Source organism: Staurois parvus, unplaced genomic scaffold (genome assembly GCF_062004578.1).
Source record: "Staurois parvus isolate SC_StPar_1 unplaced genomic scaffold, SC_StPar_1.0 ptg001466l, whole genome shotgun sequence".
Taxonomy (NCBI): Eukaryota; Metazoa; Chordata; class Amphibia; order Anura; family Ranidae; genus Staurois; species Staurois parvus.
The window spans coordinates 543338-564432 of record NW_028319262.1 but is presented as its reverse complement, the minus strand read 5'-3'; the positions used below and the strand labels follow the sequence as shown (position 1 = coordinate 564432).

The window sequence follows — 21095 nt, the reverse complement described above, 5'->3', positions numbered from 1 at the left end:
TTTTTTAATTATTTATATACTTTCTTATGTCATAAAAGGGTTCCCAAGGAAGGCAGCAATGCCCACTTTCAATCTAGAGTTGAAACGGAAGCGCCATACCACTTCTAAGAGGTCCAGATACAGCTTTATTCCTATAAATGTCAGAGGCACAATTCAAAAAGTAGCCAACATGTTTCGGGGGTCTAGGTGGCCCCTTCATCAGGGCTTGGCTGGCAACAAAGTGAAAAAAGCAGAAGTGAACTGGACCTACAATTAGGGTCGCCACCTCCTCCCTTTAATCCCGAACACATATTAATGACACAGGTTCTGGGGGTAATTTATTATATATAAGGCACCGAGTGAGTTTAATTACCACCTTAATCAGCCCCAGAACCTTTAATATGCATTCGGTGTTAAAGGGATGAGGTGGCAACCCTGCCTACAATGGTCTTTTTCCAACGTGAATTAGAAGCACAGGCCTTGTCAGCAGCTTGTTTGGCAGCCTCCTCATGTTCAATCTAGGGCTGTCCCTTGCACTACCTCTTCTTTGCCAGAAGATGTCCTCATTCTTCTGGGTTAAATTATGCCCAGTGTTATGCCACCTGGCAGATTGAGCACAGGCTGTCAATGCCCCGCCCCTAACACAAAAACGTTGTTTACACAGGTGACCAGGGAAGGTGGTAAAAAAATAAAAAGGCGGTTAAACTGTGGTTTTTACCACCCCTTGTCCAACCAATCGATAATTCACACACAGGGGTTGCGGTGCACCACACAAAACTTATACCACCAGGTTGCGTTCGGCAGGCAATACTTCTGCCATACACATCCTACACTGCTCAAAAAAAATTAAAGGAAGACTTTTTAATCAGATTATAGCATCAAGTCAATGAAACTCCTGGGATATGGATCTGGTCAGGTAAGTCCCAGAGCGGGATGGTAATCAGTTTCAGCTGCTTTGGTGCTAATGAAATATCAACAGGTGCATTAGATGGGGAACAATGAGACAACCCCCAAAACAGGATTGGTTTTACAGGTGGAGGCCACTGACATTTTTTACCCTATTCATCTTTTCTGACTGTTTTTCACTCGTTTTGCATTTGGCTAGGGTCGGTATCACTACTGGTAGCATGAGGCCATACCTGGACCCTACAGAGGTTGCCCAGGCAGTCCAACTCCTCCAGGATGGCACATCAATACATGCCATTGCCAGAAGGTTTGCTGTGTCTCCCAGCACAGTCTCAAGAGCATGGAGGAGATTCCAGGAGACAGGCAGTTCCTCTAGGAGAGCTGGACAGGGCCATAGAAGGTCCTTACCCCATCAGCAGGACCGGTATCTGCTCCTTTGTGCAAGGAGGAACAGGATGAGCCCTGCCAGAGCCCTACAAAATGACCTCCAGCAGGCCACTGGTGTGAATGTTTCTGACCAATCAGAAACAGACTTCATGAGGGTGGCCTGTGGGCCCGACGTCCTCTAGTGGGCCCTGTGCTCACTGCCCGGCACCATAGAGCTGGATTGGCATTTGCCATTGAACTCCAGAATTGGCAGGTCCACCACTGGCGCCCTGTGCTTTTCACAGATGAGAGCGGGTTCACCCTGAGCACATGTGACAGACGTGAAAGGGTCTGGAGAAGCCGTGGAGAACATTCTGCTGCCTGTAGCATGGTTCAGCATGACCGTTTTGGTGGGTCAGTGATGGTCTGGGGAGGCATATCCATGGAGGGACGCACAGACCTCTACAGGCTAGGCAATGGCACCCTGACTGCCATTAGGTATGGGGATGAAATCCTTGGACCCATTGTCAGACCCTACGCTGGTGCAGTGGGTCCTGGGTTCCTCCTGGTGCAGTGGGTCCTGGGTTCCTCCTGGTGCAGTGGGTCCTGGGTTCCTCCTGTTGCACGACAATGCCCGGCCTCATGTTTGGAGAGTAGGCAGGCAGTTCCTGGAGGATGAAGGAATTGATACCATTGAATGGCCCCCACCCTCTCCTGACTGAAATCCAATAGAACACCTCTGGGATGTCATGTTTCGGTCCATCTGACGCCGCCAGGTTGCACCTCAGACTGTCCAGGAGCTCAGTGATGCCCTGGTCCAGATCTGGGAGGAAATCCCCCAGGACACCATCCGTGGTCTCATTAGGAGCCTCCCCCGACATTGTCAGGCATGCATACAAGCACGTGGGGGCCATACAAGCTACTGAGGACCATTCTGAGTTGCTGCAATGACATTTCACCAAACTGGACTCGCCTGCTGCATAATTTGTTCACTTTGATTTTCGGGGTGTCTTTGAATTCAGTCCTCTGTAGGTCGATCATTTTCATTTCCATCAAATGATGGGACATCCTTACGTTCCTAACACATCACCCCGTCCATGTCAGTATAGAGATCCAGCAGGAGATTTTTCCCCATTGAGATCTGATGCGTTTTCATAGTGTTCCTTTCATTTTGTTGAGCAGTGTATTTGAGTGCATACAGCTGCGCTGCAAACCACAAATGCATGTGGCTGCGCCGTGGTGCTGCGGCCATTCAAGGGTTATAACAGGCAGTGAGGGGGTGATATATTGCCACTGTGTTGCCTGGCAATTGCTGCAGATTGCTTTTCAGACGGGCACAAGGAATAAAACATGGCCAACAGAGCCACAAGAGGGTTGTCAATTTTTAGCAGCCTCCTATAATCCCCCAGCAGTATTCAGTCTGGGACAGGGAGGGGCAACACTGAGAGCCAATCAGGTTTCATGCAGTGCAAGCTGTACTGCTGTGACAGAACCGATAAAAAGATAAATGGTCGAGGCCTGGCTATGGTGTTTGGCAGGGGTGTCTGGATGAGAAATTTTGACCAAATAGAGTTACCAAATTTTTTTGCAGGTAAGAGAATACACGTGTTTCAGCTTTGTATCAAGCTATTTTCCTCCCCTTTAAGGCGTTCTGCAGTGTGTGTATTCTGATCTCCCCGCTATTTAGGTCTCTTTTAGTGCAAAAGCCGTTATGTGAGCTTGCAGTACTGGCAGGAAAGTGGAGAGCTCGCTACCTGCTTACAGGGAGTCGTACATATGAAATGTTCCTATGCCATACTTAATATTTATCTTTATTCATAATCCCAATAATAATAAACCCAATAATGATAAAGAAATTGTATATATTAAAAAAAAAAAAAAAAAAGCTAGACAGTCCCTGAAATGCAATACAGTGAAATGAACGCCAGACCACGAGAGACGACCTCAGCCTGTGCTTCTCTCCAAACCATTTTTCTAACGCGTTTCGCCCCACCCACTAGTTATAGACGCCCCTATGACTAAGCCCTCTTTGGGCAGGGCGAAACGCATCGGGGGTAGTGGTTTGCGGAGAAGCACAGGCTGAGGCCGTTCTTTAATATCTTATCAGTTGGGCTAGCTGGGAGCAGGGCCAGATCTAGGTTATCTGATCTGGGGGTGCAGTAAGAAAAAGTCAGGGGGCTCACTGACAATCTGTCACATAGTGTCATGACCTGGGAAACATTATTATGTATTAGGTTGTCATTAGGTGATTAAACAGAAACTGTGCCCCCTTATATCATATGTCCTTAGCATAGTCCCCCTTTACATTAGGAGTCCACATCAGAGTTCCTCTTTTTTATTATTATTATTATTATTATATAGGATTTATGGCACCAACAGTTTTCTCAGCGCTTCACAATATAACGGGAGACAATACAGCAACAATACAGTTCAATACAAGAGGGATATGAGGGCCCTGCTCCATGGAGCTTACAATCTAGGACTACTCAGTAGAGTCCCCTGTTACATCTGGTGCTCATGAGAGTGCCCCCTTATACCAAGTGTTCTCATCAGAGTACTCCTTTACATCAGCATTCCTAATAGAGACCCCTTACATCAATTGTCCCCATCAGAGTGCCCCCTGACATCAGGTGTCCCCATCAGAGTGTCCCCTTACATCAGGTGTCCCCATCAGAGTGCACCCTTACATCAGGTGTCCCCATCAGAGTGTCCCCTGACATCAGGTGTCCCCTGACATCAGGTGTCCCCATCAGAGTGCCCCCTGACATCAGGTTTCCCCACTAGAGTGCCCGCTGACATCAGGTGTCCCCATCAAAGTGTCCCTTTACATCAGGTGTCCCCATCAGAGTGCCCCCTGACATCAGGTGTCCCCATCAGAGTGCCTCCTGACATCAGGTGTCCCCATCAGAGTGTCCCCTTACATCAGGTGTCCCCATCAGAGTGCCCCCTTACATCAGGTGTCCCCACTAGAGTGCCCCCTGACATCAGGTGTCCCCATCAGAGTGCCCCCTGACATCAAGTGTTACCATCAGAGTGCCCCCTGATGTCAGGTGTCCCCGTCAGAGTGCCCCTGACATTAAGTGTTACCATCAGAGTGCCCCCTGACATCAGTTGCCCCCATCAGAGTGCCCCCTGACATCAGCTGTCCCCATCAGAATGTCCCCTGACATCAGGTGTCCCCATCAGAGTGCCCCCTGACATCAGGTGTCCCCATCAGAGTGCCTCCTGACATCAGGTGTCCCCATCAGAGTGTCCCCTTACATCAGGTGTCCCCATCAGAGTGCCCCCTGACATCAGGTGTCCCCATCAGAGTGTCCCCTTACATCAGGTGTCCCCATCAGAGTGCCCCCTGACATCAAGTGTTACCATCAGAGTGCCCCCTGACATCAGGTCTCCCCATCAGAGTGCCTCCTGACATCAGGTGTCCCCATCAGAGTGTCCCCTGACATCAGGTGTCCCCATCAGATTGTCCCCTTACATCAGGTGTCCCCATCAGAGTGCCCCCTGACATTCGGTGTCCCCATCAGAGTGTCCCCTTACATCAGCTGTCCCCATCAGAGTGCCTCCTGACATCAGGTGTCCCCATCAGAGTGCCCCCTTACATCAGGTGTCCCCATCAGAGTGTCCCCTTACATCAGGTGTCCCCATCAGTGTCGCCTTACATCAGGTGTCCCCATCAGAGTGCCCCCCCTACATGGATTGGCCCCCTCAGTGTGCCTCTTTATATGAACTGTCTTCATCAGACTGGCTATTGGATCAGTGAATGCATTCTCAGAGACCTGTGGGGGCACAACCAAAATCTGGGGGGGGGGGCATGTACCACCCCAGCACCTCCCTAGATCCAGCCCTGGCTGAGAGAGTGGCGTTCATTTCACTGTAATGCCTGTCACTTCTTGGATATGTAGAGTAAGATGCCCATACTGAGATGCTACAAATACAGATACAACAACAATAACTCCATAGAAAAATAGAAAAAAAAAACATACAAACACATTTCGTGATTTCATGATGCCCATTTATTAAACATTTAATTCATTTTGTCCATTTATTTAAAATTTGGGATCTATTTGTAAAATAAAAAAAAAAATAGCTGAGCAAATGCCTTAGTGTTCACTGTTTTGAATAATCCCCGTAATGTGTCTAATATGGGCATTTCTTATGATCATCAGCTCCATCTAGTGGCCATGATGTGATATCTTCCTGATTGCGTTATTTCAGGAAAATATTGCATTATGGCCACTAGAGGGAGCTAAGGATCATAGGGAATGAGCCTACTGGACACATTACGGGGATTATCCATGACAACTGTACAGGTGCTGAGACATTTTTATAAATAGAATCCATTGAATCTTGTTTTAGAGGATTACTGGAACGATCGGGCCTAGTTATCGATTTTATAAAGTAGGAGACATTTCTAAGGACTGAAGCACTTCATCCTACCAGTAGCCAGGAAATTGCTGTTCCCAGCATGCCTTGGTGATACCCAGCCGAGAACTGCAGCTCCTTGACAACTGGAGTTAGTGCAGTTTGCTTAAAGTTTATGTATAGCCATAGTTTTTTTTTCTTTTTTTTTTTTTTTTGGATAGAGTAGGGAAGGATTTCTTGCTGTCTGTGTCCCATAATGAGATTTTTTTTTCTTCTCTTCCTGTATCAGATACGCAACAGAAAACAAGAAAAAGTTTTATGTGACCATGTGATAAGTCCTTAACCTCCTTTGACCAGTGTAACTCATACTGTATGTACTGTGACAAGGCAGGGGTGCCTTTAACGTCTAGCCGCCGCACATGTGCATCCATGAGGTTCTGTGCTGAGGACATGCTCACTGTGCGTTCCCAGAACAACCATGCCCAGCGGTATGGGCTTCCAATCATGTGATGACTATGGCAGCCAAGGCCAGGACAAGGGGTGGGCAGGAGGGACAGCCGCCCAGGGTGCCTCTTCACCACACGCAATCTCCAGATCAGTGGCTAGCAAGCAGCAGAGCGCACATTCATGCCTCCTCTGACAGCTACTGATGCCACACATGCTCCAATCGCCCACTCTCAACCCCATCTGCCCACAGCTGACACACTGGGCATAGGTAACTACCTTCTATTTGATACCAAGCAAGAAATTGGGAAAACGTGTAGTCAACACTCCATGGCAACCAAGGACAGCCAGTGAAAAGGGGGCTGAGAATGGGCACAGGGCGATACACCCATTCTATTAGGAGCACGGGAAAGGGGGCGCAGTGCTGCTGCTTGCCCCGGGCGCCGAACAAACGTGTCCAGGTACTGGTGGCAGCTAATCACAGCAATCACATGATCATGAAGAGGGAACCATTCCCCCCCCCCAGGCATTAACGCAGAAAAATAGAAAAGTGACGGCAGAAAAAAAAAACGAGTGGTCCATCGAGTCTGCCTGTTTTTTTTTTTTTGGGGGGGGGGGGTATGTGTTTTGTGTATTTTGTTTTTTTTTTCGTTTTTGTTTGGGTTTTTGATTTTTGTTAACTTTTTTATAGATCTATGCTTATCCCAAGCGTGTTTGAAGCTATTTACTGTTGACTGGCTCACTACCTCCCTAAAGGGGTGGGGGCAAGGGGTTAAAGCTACTTGGACCCTTTCACTGTTTGGTCTGGTGCTCTTTTTTGTGTTTTTATATTTTGAGTCACACTCTGGTTACCCATCGAAGGGAAGCCTTGCTTTACATGAGCAACCGCACCAAAACCAATGAGCTCTCCTTTTTTTGGGTTTTGAAGTTCTCGATATGCATTTTTGTAGTAATAAAAACATGACAGAGGGTCTAATCATTTGCTATTATATGAACATTTTTGGCTGGCTATACATAAACTTTAACCACATTTTAGGCGTTTTTCCATGACTCCACCCCGATTCTAGCTATAGTGGATGGGGAAGCCCTCGCCAGGCCCAGGTCGTGGTACGGGGGAACAGTTCTTGGTGCCTGGCTTGATCATAATTCCGGTAGTCACACAGGGGTTTTTCCTATTGCATATGCCACCCCAGGATACCTCACCATCCGTATTGAGGAGGGCGGAGCGACAATTATCGAACCACCACCCACCTTGCAATACGTCAGCACAGTTGCGGTCCCACCGGTCATGGTCCCTGTCCTTGGTGGAGAACATCATGTTGTCGTGAATTCCTGTCTCGTTCCAGAGGGTGAGGGCATCACCAGCATTCCCAGAGTACTCCCCCAACCTCAGAGAATACCCATTGGCTTCACTGTCCACCCTGAAGCTGGAATAGTCGGCATAGTGCTGATTACCCTGACTATCGACCAAGAGGAACCTGACGGTAAAGGCGTTCTGCTTGGTGAGCAGATAGATCATCTCATTGCCCAGCCAGTGACTGTCCTGGAGATCGCCAAATCCATTTTTGTATTCTTCCCAGTCACGTGACCCAAAGGAGGCGCGGTTCCCAGGGAGTTTCCTCTGCAGAACCGTCCAGCCGGCCCCCTCGGAGCTAACGTCACAATACACCACCATGGGGGGGGAGTTTTTGGGCCAGAGGACGTAGAGTCCGCTTCTTCTTCTTTGGTTCAAGTAAGCTGCTCTGCAGTCCTTCGCCACAAGTTCTTTAAATAAAAAATATTTTAAAGTAAATGTTTAATATTGGTAATATAATACGACATCAATCATGCGTGCATTGTTCAATTATTAAGCAGAATTGTTTGTTTATAGTATCCCACTTGAAGACCAAGCCTTTTCTGGCACTTTTTGTTAACAAGTAAAAATCAGTAGTTTTTGCTAGAAAACTACTTAGTATCACAAAACGTTATAAATACATACGTACACACATATATATACACACATACACACACACACACATACATACATACATACACACATACATACATACATATATACACACATACACACACACATACATACATATATACACACATACACACACACATACATACATATATACACACATACATACACACATACATACAGTACATACATACATACACACATACAGTTGTACTCAAAAGTTTGCCTCCCCTGGCAGAAATTGTGAAATTTTGGCATTGATATTGAATATATGACTGATCATGCCAAAAAATGCTCTTTTATTGAAGGATGATGATCATATGAAGCCATTTATTATCCAATAGTTGTTTAGCTCCTTTTTAAATCATAATGATAACAGAAATCCCCCAAATGGCCCGGATCAGAAGTCTCCGCCCCCCGGATCAGAAGTCTCCACCCCCCAGAATGTTTGGCCTTGGTACAGACACACAAGGTGACACACACGGGTTAAAATGCCAATTAGAGGTTAATGTCCCACATCTGTGGCTTTTTAAATTGCAATTAGTGTCAGTGTATAAATAGGCATGAGTTTTGTTAGCTCTTACGTGAAAGCACTGATTAGGCTAGATACTGAGCTATGGGGATCAGAAAAGAACTGTCAAAAGTCCTGCGTAACAAGGTAATGGAACTTTATAAAGATGGAAAAGGACATAAAAAGATGTCCACAGCCTTGAATATGCCAATCAGTACTGTTAAATCACCTATTAAGAAGTGGAAAGTTCGGGGATCTCTTGATACCAAGCCAAGGTCAGGTAGACCAAGAAAGATTGCAGCCATAACTGACAGAAGAATTGTCTGGGATTCTTCTGAATGCAGGGTCCGGGGCAGGGGCGGACTGACCATTTGGAAACTCAGGCACTGCCCGAGGGCCTGGGGTCAGTAGGGGGCCCCATGAGATGCCCCTGGTACCTTTTCCATTGGCTTTTTTGAGTTTGGGCAAGGACACAGAGGCCCTATGATTCCCTATTACCCGGGGGCCCCATGAGTTGTCAGTCCGCCCCTGGTCCGGGGAGAGCGGATATAGTGAATGCGGGGTCCGGGGAGACCAGATATAGTGAATGCAGGGTCCAGGGAGACCAGATATAGTGAATGCAGGGTCCGGGGAGACCAGATATAGTGAATGCAGGGTCCGGGGAGAGCGGATATAGTGAATGCAGGGCCTGGGGAGAGCGGATATAGTGAATGCAGGGTCCGGGGAGAGTGGATATAGTGAATGCGGGGTCCGGGGAGAGCGGATATAGTGAATGCAGGGTCCGGGGAGAGTGGATATAGTGAATGCAGGGTCCGGGGAGAGTGGATATAGTGAATGCAGGGTCCGGGGAGAGCGGATATAAGGAATGCAGGCTCTGGGGAGAGCAGATATAGTGAATGCAGGGTCCGGGGAGAGCAGATATAGTGAATGCAGGGTCCGGGGAGAGCGGATATAGTGAATGCATGGTCTGGGGAGAGCGGATATAAGGAATGCAGGCTCTGGGGAAAGCAGATATAGTGAATGCAGGGTCCGGGGAGAGCAGATATAGTGATCAGGGGCGGACTGACAACTCATGGGGTCCCCGGGCAATAGGGGATCATGGGGCCCCTGTGTCCTTGCCCAAACTCAAAAAAGCCTATGAAAAAGGTACCAGGGGCATCTCATGGGGCCCCCTACTGACCCTCAGGCAGTGCCCGAGTTTCCAAATGGTCAGTCCACCCCGATAGTGAATGCAGGGTTCGGGGAGAGCGGATATAGTGAATGCAGGGTCCGGGGAGAGCGGATATAGTGAATGCAGGGTCCGGGGTTTAGTAACGATTTACCTCTTTTCTGTGAAGACCAGAAGTTTAGGGAAGCAGCAATGAAAGATCAGGAGCCAACAGCATTGAAAGTTGCAAACTGAATGTTCTGGGTATCCTGCTAATACAGAATAGGAACTAACTATGGTAATCCCCTCTATTGCCGCCACTCACCGCGATAGACCCCAGAGGCTGGGACGTTGATCAGCTGTCCAAGTTGCGCCTCACTAAGCACGTGTTTGTTAGCGATCTGATCGTACAGCTTTTGGCGAGGTACAAAAGTCAAGTTGGCGTTGCAGGAGATCCCGGTGAAGGTGAGCAGGAAGAACGGGCAAAAAATCCACAGAGGAACCATTCTGAAAAGGCAGAAAATGATTTATATGACATGAAAATGATGCAATACATGGCAGCTGCTGAGAGGTGTACCCTTGGTGGCAGCCATTAGTGTCCTTGTGCTGAAGGAGAGGCAGGGATGCCGGCCAACAAACAGTTAAAGCCCAATTAAACTTTCAGGTAAAATCAGCCGCATACATCCAAGGTGCATCAACACAAATGGTGTGCGAGTCTGAAAAGTTTTTGTTTTTTAAAGCAGCCACAGCCTCAGTACAAAGGCCTATCCCCTGCCAGCATGCTGCAGAGAAGGACTCTTGGTCTCTGTGGGGAAGCAGTGGTCTCTCTGCAGAAGTCAGCCATACCCCCTGTGGAGTCACAGCTAGAGCTCTCCATAAAGCCGCACTGCCATGTCAGGGCACCTCTGCTGAGTGTCATCCTCAACACTGCCTGAGATCCCAACATTCCGCAGACTCACAGCAATGAATACAAAGAGAACGCTCCTGGAGGAACCCGAAATATTCCCACTTTACTGTCTGTGCTTTTGTACCGGGGAATGTCTGCATTCTTCTGTGGATTGCCCTATCCTAGATATAAACTGATCCGAGCAGCTGCTTCCAGATAGATAGACAGAAAGACCGATCGACCAGGATAGATAGACAGACTGACCAGGGCAGGCAGACAAACAGACAGACCGACCAACCAGGATAGATAGACAGAACAAGTGACCAGGATAGATAGACAGACCGACTGACCAGGATAGACAGACAGACCTACCAGGATAGATAGACAGACCAACCGACCAGGAGAGATAGATAGACATACAGACTGACCGACCAAACGACCAGGATAGATAGACAGACAGACCGACCAACCAGGAGAGATAGATAGACAGACAGACAGACCGACCAACCAGGAGAGATAGATAGACAGACAGACAGACAGACCGACCAGGAGAGATAGATAGATAGATAGACAGACAGACAGACAGACAGACAGACCGACCAACCAGGAGAGATGGATAGATAGATAGATAGATAGATAGATAGATAGATAGATAGATAATAGATAGATAGATAGATAGATAGATAGATAGATAGATAGATAGATAGATAGATAGATAGACAGACTGACCAGGAGAGATAGATAGACAGACCAGGAGAGATAGATAGATAGATAGACAGACCAACCAGGAGAGATAGATAGACAGACCAGGAGAGATAGACAGACAGACAGACAGACAGACCGACCAACCAGGAGAGATGGATAGATAGATAGATAGATAGATAGATAATAGATAGATAGATAGATAGATAGACAGACTGACCAGGAGAGATAGATAGACAGACCAGGAGAGATAGATAGATAGACAGACCAACCAGGAGAGATAGATAGACAGACCAGGAGAGATAGACAGACAGACAGACAGACAGACAGACCGACCAACCAGGAGAGATGGATAGATAGATAGATAGATAGATAGATAGATAGATAGATAGATAGAATAGAAAGACAGACAGACCGAACAGGATATATAGACAGACCGACCGACCGACCAGGATAGATAGACAGACCGACTGACCAGGATAGACAGACCGACCAGGATAGATAGACAGACAGACCGACCAGAATAGAAAGACAGACAGACTGACCAGGATAGATAGACAGACCGACCAGGATAGATAGACAGACAGACAGACAGACCAGGATAGATAGACAGACAGACAGACCAGGATAGATAGACAGACCAACCGACCAGGATAGATAGACAGACCAACCGACCAGGATAGATAGACAGACAGACCCACTGACCAGGATAGACAGACCGACCAGGATAGATAGACAGACAGACCGACCAGGTTATATAGACAGACCGACCAGGATAGATAGACAGACAGACTGACTGACAAGGATAGATAGACCGACCAGGATAGATAGACAGACAGACAGACAGGGATAGATAGACAGACAGACAGACAGACCAGGATATATAGACAGACAGACCAGGATAGATAGACAGACAGACCGACCAGGATAGATGGACAGACAGACAGACCGACCAACCAGGATAGACAGACTGATCAGGATAGATAGACAGACAGACAGACCGACCAACCAGGATAGATAGATAGATAGATAGATAGATAGATAATAGATAGATAGATAGATAATAGATAGATAGATAGATAGATAGATAGATAGATAGATAGATAATAGATAGATAGATGATAGATAGATAGATAGATAGATAGATAGATAGATAGATAGATAATAGATAGATAGATAGATAGATAGATAGATAGATAGATAGATAGATAATAGATAGATAGATAGATAGATAGATAGATAATAGATAGATAGATAGATAGATAGATAGATAATAGATAGATAGATAGATAGATAATAGATAGATAGATAGATAGATAGATAGATAGATAGATAGATAGATAGATAGATAGATAATAGATAGATAGATAGATAGATAGATAGATAGATAATAGATAGATAGATAGATAGATAGATAGATAATAGATAGATAGATAGATAGATAGATAGATAATAGATAGATAGATAGATAGATAGATAGATAGATAGATAATAGATAGATAGATAGATAGATAGATAGATAGATAGATAGATAGATAGATAATAAATAGATAGATAGATAGGTAGATAATAAATAGATAGATAGATGATAGATAGATAGATAGATAGATAGATAGATAGATAGATAGATAATAGATAGATAGATAGATAGATAATAGATAGATAGATAGATAGATAGATAGATAGATAGATAGATAGATAGATAATAGATAGATAGATAGATAGATAGATAGATAGATAGATAGATAGATAATAAATAGATAGATAGATGATAGATAGATAGATAGATAGATAGATAATAGATAGATAGATAGATAGATAGATAGATAGATAGATAGATAATAGATAGATAGATAGATAGATAGATAGATAGATAGATAGATAGATAATAGATAGATTGATAGATAGATAGATAGATAGATAGATAGATAGATAGATAGATAATAGATAGATAGATAGATAGATAGATAGATAGATAGATAGATAGATAATAGATAGATTGATAGATAGATAGATAGATAATAGATAATAGATAGATAGATAGATAGATAGATAATAGATAGATAGATAGATAGATAGATAGATAGATAGATAATAAATAGATAGATAGATAGATAATAAATAGATAGATAGATAGATAGATAGATAGATAGATAATAGATAGATAGATAGATAGATAGATAATAGATAGATAGATAGATAGATAGATAGATAGATAGATAGATAGATAATAGATAGATGATAGATAGATAGATAGATAGATAGATAGATAGATAATAGATAGATAGATAGATAGATAGATAGATAGATAATAAATAGATAGATAGATAGATAGATAGATAGATAGATAGATAGATAGATAGAAAAAGAAGGCATATGTACTTGATCTTTTTTTGTTTAGCATCTAAATTTTGTGGGATGTGGTGTCCCCATTTTTGCAGCCAGACGCACCCAGCACTATTTGTTTGAAGAGATAGATGGTAGATTTAAAAAAAAAGATGTATAGATAAATAAAAAATATAGGCAGATGGATAGATACAAATAAATAGATAAATGTATAGCATTGATAATGATAGATAGATAGAGAGAGAGAGATGATAGATAGATAGATAGATAGATAGATAGATAGATAGATAGATAGATAGATAGATAATAGATAGATAGATAGATAGATAGATAGATAGATAATAGATAGATAGATAGATAGATAGATAGATAGATAGATAGATAATAGATAGATAGATAGATAGATAGATAGATAGGTAACAGCAGACATTAGATAGATATAATACGTAAAGATAGGTAGATAGATAACAATTCTATCCCCATACGTTGCTCCTTGCAGTGAAGTCTGTTGCATTTCCCTCGTAGTACTGGAATTGGTTTTCTTCTAAATTTTATATGTCAGTAAATCTGGGCGGGGAGGCGGGGAGGCGGGTTGTTTGCGGAAGCCATTTATAGGAGGGTGGATTTGTCCACCAACAGGAGCAGAATGTACATTAGAATTTGCTTAGACTTGGAGATACCAATGTGAAAACAACATCTCTATTTATTACACCCAACCTTCACTTCCTTTTATTTCTATCTTTGGCCCGTTGGGTTTTTTTAACCCCTTCTTGCCTAAGGGTAAAACAGTGTTAATGCCTAAGCACAATTTTGCAACTTTGACTTGTGTTACTAAAACCAAACATATCCTCACAACTACTTTGTACATCCAAATGGATTATACTTTTTTTTTCAGGACAAATTGGGCTTTTATTTGGTGGTAAATGGCAATCTCCTGATTTTTATTTTATTATCAAAGGAAAACTGGCCCAAAATAGTAATTTATTTTGCTGTGTATTTCTTGCTACTACCATAACCTACCACCAAAGAACAACCCAAAATAAATTCTACTCCCGATGATCGCAGTGATACCACATGTGTTATTTGTTGTTTGTACCCGTACTACAACCCAGAAACAATGGTGCGCATTTTGCTTTTTTTTTTTTTTACATAAAACACACTGATATTGATACTTTAAAAAAAAAAATACTGACCCTGACCTTGATTTTTGACCCTGACCTTGACCCAAACACTAACTCTGGCACTGATTTATTTTTTAAAATGTTTTATTAATATTATTATTATTATTTTATTTTTTCACACACTTTTTTGTTTTTTTCTCTGAGCCTGGGTTCACACTGATGCAGTACGAAATTTGCACCGGTTTCTGCACCGTATCATGATCGCACCCCGTTCATGCGAACTGCTGCAGGTGTACATTTTAAGTTAACCACTTCCAGTCCGGACACTTTCCCCCCCTTCCAGTCCGGACACTTTCCCCCCCCCTTCCAGTCCGGACACTTTCCCCCCCTTCCAGTCTGGACACTTTCCCCCCCTTCCAGTCCGGACACTTTCACCCCCTTCCAGTCCGGACACTTTCCCCCCCCTTCCAGTCTGTACACTTTCCCCCCTTCCAGTCCGGACACTTTCACCCCCTTCCAGTCCGGACACTTTCCCCCCTTCCAGTCCGGACACTTTCACCCCCTTCCAGTCCGGACACTTTCACCCCATTCCAGTCTGGACACTTTCACCCCCTTCCAGTCCGGACACTTTCACCCCCTTCCAGTCCGGACACTTTCACCCCCTTCCTGTCCGGACACTTTCCCCCCCTTCCAGTCTGGACACTTTCACCCCCTTCCTCTCCAGGCCAATTTTCAGCTCTCAGCACTATCACACTTTGAATGACAATTGCGCAGTCATGCAACACTGTACCTATAGGAATTTTTTAGCATTTTTTTGAGACAGATAAAACTTTATTTTGGTGGTATTTATTCACCACTGGGATCTTTTTTTTTTTTTTGCTATATAAATGAAAAAGTCCCAAAATTTAGAAAAAAAGTTTTTTCTTATAAAATTTTGCAAATAAATAATCGTTCTTCATAAATCTTGGCCAAAATTTATTCAGTTATCTTTTTAGTAAAAAAAATAACCCAAATTAGTTTATAACCAAAAATTATAATTTTTCAAAAAAATGTTTACATTTGTATTTTATTTTTTTATATTATTATTTATTGTTTTAAAGTTTGAGTCAATCTCTGGGGGAGGGTGTCCAGAAGGTGTCCAGAAGGTGGACAGAAGGTGGCTGGGAGGGAGCATAAATAGTCTGAGGTCTGGAACAGCAGGGTTGTTGTCCAGGAGGAGGAGATCCCAGCCTTAGGGGCTGCAGCCCTTCGGGCAAATTAGCTGAAGCTTGCAAAGAAAGTACTGAGGTCTAAGCTCAGTAGGAGCTGGGGGGGGGGGGGGGTGTCTATTGCAGATTATTTGTCAAGATCGAAGCTCACTGCCTGGTTATTGAGTTGGGGGACTGATCATGCTGCTGAGTGCCTGGCTGCCCTACACATACAGGACAAGAACCTGGGACAAAAATTGTGGGGCCTGTCAGGGTTCTTAGCTACACAAATTTCCTTTACTTTTCTATTCCATTGATAACTAATTTAGAAGCATAGATATTTATAAAGCATTGAATCTGACATTCACCAGACATTCACTACAGAGGCCCCTGACAATGGTCACCAGCCATAAAGAGAGGGTGAATCTCCCCAGCGGGGACACAGATAGAGATACTTATCCTTCCACACTCCGCCAACTAAAAATAAAGATCCAAGTTTGGGCTTCAGATGGACTTTAACCGCTTCCGCGCCGCCCTATAGCAGAAATACTGCTATGGGGCAGCACAGATGCGCAAATACGTGATACGTGTATATACGTGATTTCGCAGATCCGGGCAGGGGGCGCGCGTGCGCCCTACCCGCGCCACCATTCGTGGCCTCGACTGTCAATCATTGGGTCCCGGATGGAGATTCCCTAACGATCTCTGAGTATTACCGACGGGGGAGAAACCTGTATGTAAACAATACAGATCTCTCCCCTGCCGGCTCCTGCACACTGCTTTGTATGGCTCTGCATAGCACAGCCATACAAAGCAGTGTGCTTACAGTGAAGCAGAAACACAGCACACAGCAAAACACACACAGCACACAGTAAACCCTTTGATCACCCCACATGTTAACCCCTTCCTGCCCAGTGCCATTAGTACAGTGTCAGTGCTTTTTATTAGCACTGATCACTGTATTGGTGTCAGTGGGGATGTCAGTGACACCAAGTCAGTTGCCCCCCCAGTGTCACAATGCCCACCGCAATCCCGCCGTCCAGGGGCGGACTGACCATTGGAAACTCGGGCACTGCCCGAGGGTCCGGGGTCAGTAGGGGGCCCCATGAGATGCCCCTGGTATCTTTTTCATAGGCTTTTTTGAGTTTGGGCAAGGACACAGGGGCCCCATGATCAGGGGTGGACTAACCATTTGGAAACTCGGGCACTGCCCAAGGGCCCGGGGTCAGTAGGGGGCCCCATGAGATGCCCCTGGTACCTTTTTCATAGGCTTTTTTGAGTTTGGGCAAAGACACAGGGGCCCCATGATCAGGGCGGACTGACCATTTGGAAACTCGGGCACTGCCCGAGGGCCCGGGGTCAGTAGGGGGCCCAATGAGATGCCCTGCTACCTTTTTCATAGGCTTTTTTGAGTTTGGGCAAGGACAAAGGGGCCCCATGATCCCCTATTGTCCGGGGGCCCCATGAGTTGTCAGTCTGCCCATGATCACCTATTGTCCGGGGGCCCCATGAGTTGTCAGTCCGCCCCTGCTGACATCCCGCTATAAGTCACTGATAGCCGCCATTACTAGTAAAAAATAAATAAGTCCCAGTATATGTACCACCATTTGTAAACACTAAAAAAATTTTTACTCAATATGTTTAATAGCAAAAAGTCAAAAATATTCTTTTTTTTTTTTCAAAATTGTCGGTCTTTTTTTGTTTATAGTGCAAAAAATAAAAAAACCGCACTGGCAATCAAATACCACCAAAAGAAAGCTCAATTTGTGGGAAAAAAGGACTTAAATTTTATTTGGGTGCAGAGTCGCATGACCGCGCAATTGTCAGCTAAAGTAACGCAGCGCCGTATTGCAAAAAATGGCCTGGTCGGAAAGGGGGGTGTCAGTCCTCGGGGGGGGGGGGGGGGTTAATATCTTCGTAAATCACCGTTCGATTTCAAACAGCAACTAGAAAACAACTGTCACTAAATTCACATTTCTTTTTTTTTTGGCAACCATGGCAATAGCACACACAGGCATGATAAATTTAATGTGTGTCGCGCTCCACCAGATTATACTACTCATTACATTTAATTAAATTATATTAAATAACAAATGTGTATATAAAATTAAATATACTTCCTATACCAATCTTCAAATGTGCTAAAAAAATCCTCAAAAAATCTAATATATTAATAAATAATCCAATCTATAAATATGCGAATATAATAAAGTTTTTTTTTTTATATTTAGCACACGCAGGTATACTTTTAATTTTCCAGAGTTCTTCTCCAACTCCTGTGGAAGATGTTATCAAAGCCAAAGGTGGTCTAATGTGACGTCAATCCGAAGTCTCTATTTTTCTGGTGTGCGATGAGCTGGACTCTGACTCTCTGACTGGAGGACGGTGAAATCACTTGTGACCTTTAAATGTTAATATAGTTATTTTATGGCACTTCATCTGTTTACTTGAACTTTATCTGGGCTTCATTATCCGCCATTAAACGATAATAAATTTTATGATCCGTTTGCTCAGTGACCGCAGCAGCTGCCTGCCGTGTCACTGGGGATGATGGTAAACGGGATGGCGTTCGTTATTATGAAGGGAGGCAGCTGGGCCGTAAAATGACCGTTCCAGATTTCCTGCGATTTTATGCGTGATCGTTCTTTCCTTCTACGTGGAGAATAAACAGCCTGATCTCTGCCGGGAACAACATGGCGGCCTTGTAATCCGCCTCTTCGTAGGTCAGACGTGAATCCTTCATCTTCTCTTTCCTCCGGTGAATTTAGTGATTTTAGCTGCAAAGTTATCAATTTCAACTTTAACCACTTCCTGTCCGCCTGCTGTTTATAAATGGCCGGACAGTGGCACTCCAGGGCCATTCATAGACGGCACCCGCCATTTCTAGCTGTGCGCGCTCCACCGCGATCCGGTGCCCGCTGTGTCCTCCGGACACAGTGAAACACCGATCGCCAGACGGGACCTCTGTGCGAGGTCCCAATCATGTGATCGCTGATTGGCCAATCAGTGATCACATGCAAAGTAGTAAGCAAGATGTCACTTCTGACATCATTGCTTACGACGTGTGAAATCTGTGAATGATCATAGAAGTCACATGGTACAGGGCCATTCACAACAGCCTTGTACCATGTGACAAGCTGTGACCAATCACAGCTCACTCAGTAGTTCTCAGTGGCTGCAAGAATGCAGACAGAGAGAAAGAGAAATGATTGCTTTTACATCCTATATGGGTGTAAAAGCAATCACTGTAAAAAAAAAAATCTTCATCACCCCCCCCCCCATGGTGACACTGTACTGCTAGGGTGACAGTATGTAAAAAAAAAAATAATAATAATATAAAAAAAAAAAAAAAAAAATGTAAAAAAAATGTTTAAAAATTATAATTTTTGGTTATAAACTAATTTGGCTTATTTTGTTTTTTTACTAAAAAGATAACAGAAATACATTTCGGCCAAGATTTATGAAGAAAGATTATTTATTTGCAAAATTTTATAAGAAAAACACTTTTTTTTCAAAATTTTTGGACGTTTTCATTTACATAGCAAAAAAAAAATAAAAATCCCAGCGGTGAATAAATACCACCAAAATAAAGCTTTATCTGTCTCAAAAAAATGGTAAAAAATTCATATGGGTACAGTGTTGCATGACCGCGCAATTGCCATTCAAAGTGTGATAGCGCTGAAAGCTGAAAATTGGCCTGGACAGGAAGGGGGGGAAAGTGTCCGGACTGGAAGGGGGGGGAAAGTGTCCGGACTGGAAGGGGGTGAAAGTGTCCGGACTGGAAGAGGGTAAAAGTGTCCGGACTGGAAAGGGGAGAAAGTGTCCGGACTGGAAAGGGGTGAAAGTGTCCGGACTGGAAGGGGGTGAAAGTGTCCGGACTGGAAGGGGGTGAAAGTGTCCGGACTGGAAGGGGGTGAAAGTGTCCGGACTGGAAGGGGGGAAAGTGTCCGGACTGGAAAGGGGTGAAAGTGTCCGGACTGGAAGGGGGAGAAAGTGTCCGGACTGGAAGGGGGGGAAAGTGTCCGGACTGGAAGTGGTTAACGAAATTTCACTGAAAATATCAAAATGATCCTCTTATTTTGGGGTGTGCAGTGCTATGTATTGGCATCCCCTCTGAAGACGTGCGTGTGCACGAAACGCATAAGGAGGAGCCAATATACCGCGACGTCATGCCGCCGGAGCCATGTGAAGGTCCGGTGGCCATCTTGCTTATGGACGGTTAGTCTATCTTTTAACATTGTGTCATTTTATCATCGAATTTGCCAAATTCTGGATTTAATAAATTACTTTTTATAATGCCTACTACACTATGGGCACTCTTTATGTCTCCCCATGTGGAGCAATTAATTTATAGAGCACACCGGATCCACCGCAGTATCCAGAGGAGGGAGTCCCTGTCTCACAGGCTTCTACACCCACCCATCCCTTAAAGGGGACCTCTGTCTGACTGGATCCTTTACAACCCGGAAGTTTCTGTAGCACCACCATTATCCAGAGGGAGGATCGTCCTTGGCCTGGCTTATATCCGATTTCCTAAAGGGGACCTCCACTGACTGATTTAATGCTTATTAACATTACGCATCTGGTGAGTGCGTATTCTTACCCCACTATTCTGGAGCACCAGCACTGGAGCATTGCTGATATTTCACCTATACCTGCACAGATTATCACTTATAGACTATTTCATATATCATTTTAAGCGCTGCACCTTCTTATTTTGAGTGCTATATAGAGAACATTTGTGTAATAAAAACTGTCTACCTATAGAAAAGCCTTGCCAGGTTTCTTTGCAAGCCCCAGGATGCCTCCATGCTACCACATGCAGCCAATCGGAGCTAAAATGTGTCACAGCCAAGGGGTCTGTATCCACAGGGAGAGAAAAAGTCCAGAGGATACAGGAGCATACCTGAGGCTGCATGGAGGCACTCCGGGTGTACTGCAGTCACTGGAAATCACAGAGTGTTCTGGGGCCACTGGGATCAATGGTGTGCAGAGAGGCACTGGGGCCACGGAAGACACAAGAGACACTTGAGTCAGGGGAGATACAGGTATCGCTGGAGACACAGAGGATGCTGGAGACACGTGGAGTACTGGAGACACAGGAGTCACTGGAGACATAGAGGATGTTGGAAACATTGGGAGTACTGGAGACACAGGAGTCACTGGAGACAT

The 21095-nt window shown here is 44.5% G+C and overlaps 1 protein-coding gene across 2 annotated transcripts; it reads right to left on the bottom strand.

The window, feature by feature from the left end:
- Positions 1–5252: 5252 nt before the first annotated feature.
- LOC149435820 (fibrinogen-like protein 1-like protein) lies at positions 5253–21095 on the bottom strand. 2 transcript variants are annotated; one of them, XM_089662398.1, is made up of 3 exons: positions 20830–21095; positions 10007–10188; positions 5253–7824 (listed from the first exon to the last, which is right to left on the bottom strand). In XM_089662398.1, exons 1-3 carry the CDS (start codon positions 21093–21095, stop codon positions 7124–7126), a joined length of 1149 nt encoding a protein of 382 aa, XP_089518524.1. In that variant the 3' UTR covers positions 5253–7123. The 2 variants fall into 2 exon arrangements, with proteins under 2 accessions (XP_089518524.1, XP_089518525.1); XM_089662399.1 differs by lacking the exon at positions 20830–21095 and adding an exon at positions 14101–14128.

Bases quoted from the DNA above. Each gene is read 5' to 3' on its own strand.
- LOC149435820 (XM_089662398.1), bottom strand. From the start codon at position 21,095: ATGTCTCCAGTGACTCCTGTGTCTCCAGTACTCCCAATGTTTCCAACA. The intron at 10,189-20,829 runs GTATGCTCCTGT...CTGCCTTTTCAG, and splicing joins GTGCCTCCATGCAGCCTCAG to AATGGTTCCTCTGTGGATTT. The intron at 7,825-10,006 runs GTGAGTGGCGGC...TTTTATTTAAAG, and splicing joins AGCCTCTGGGGTCTATCGCG to AACTTGTGGCGAAGGACTGC.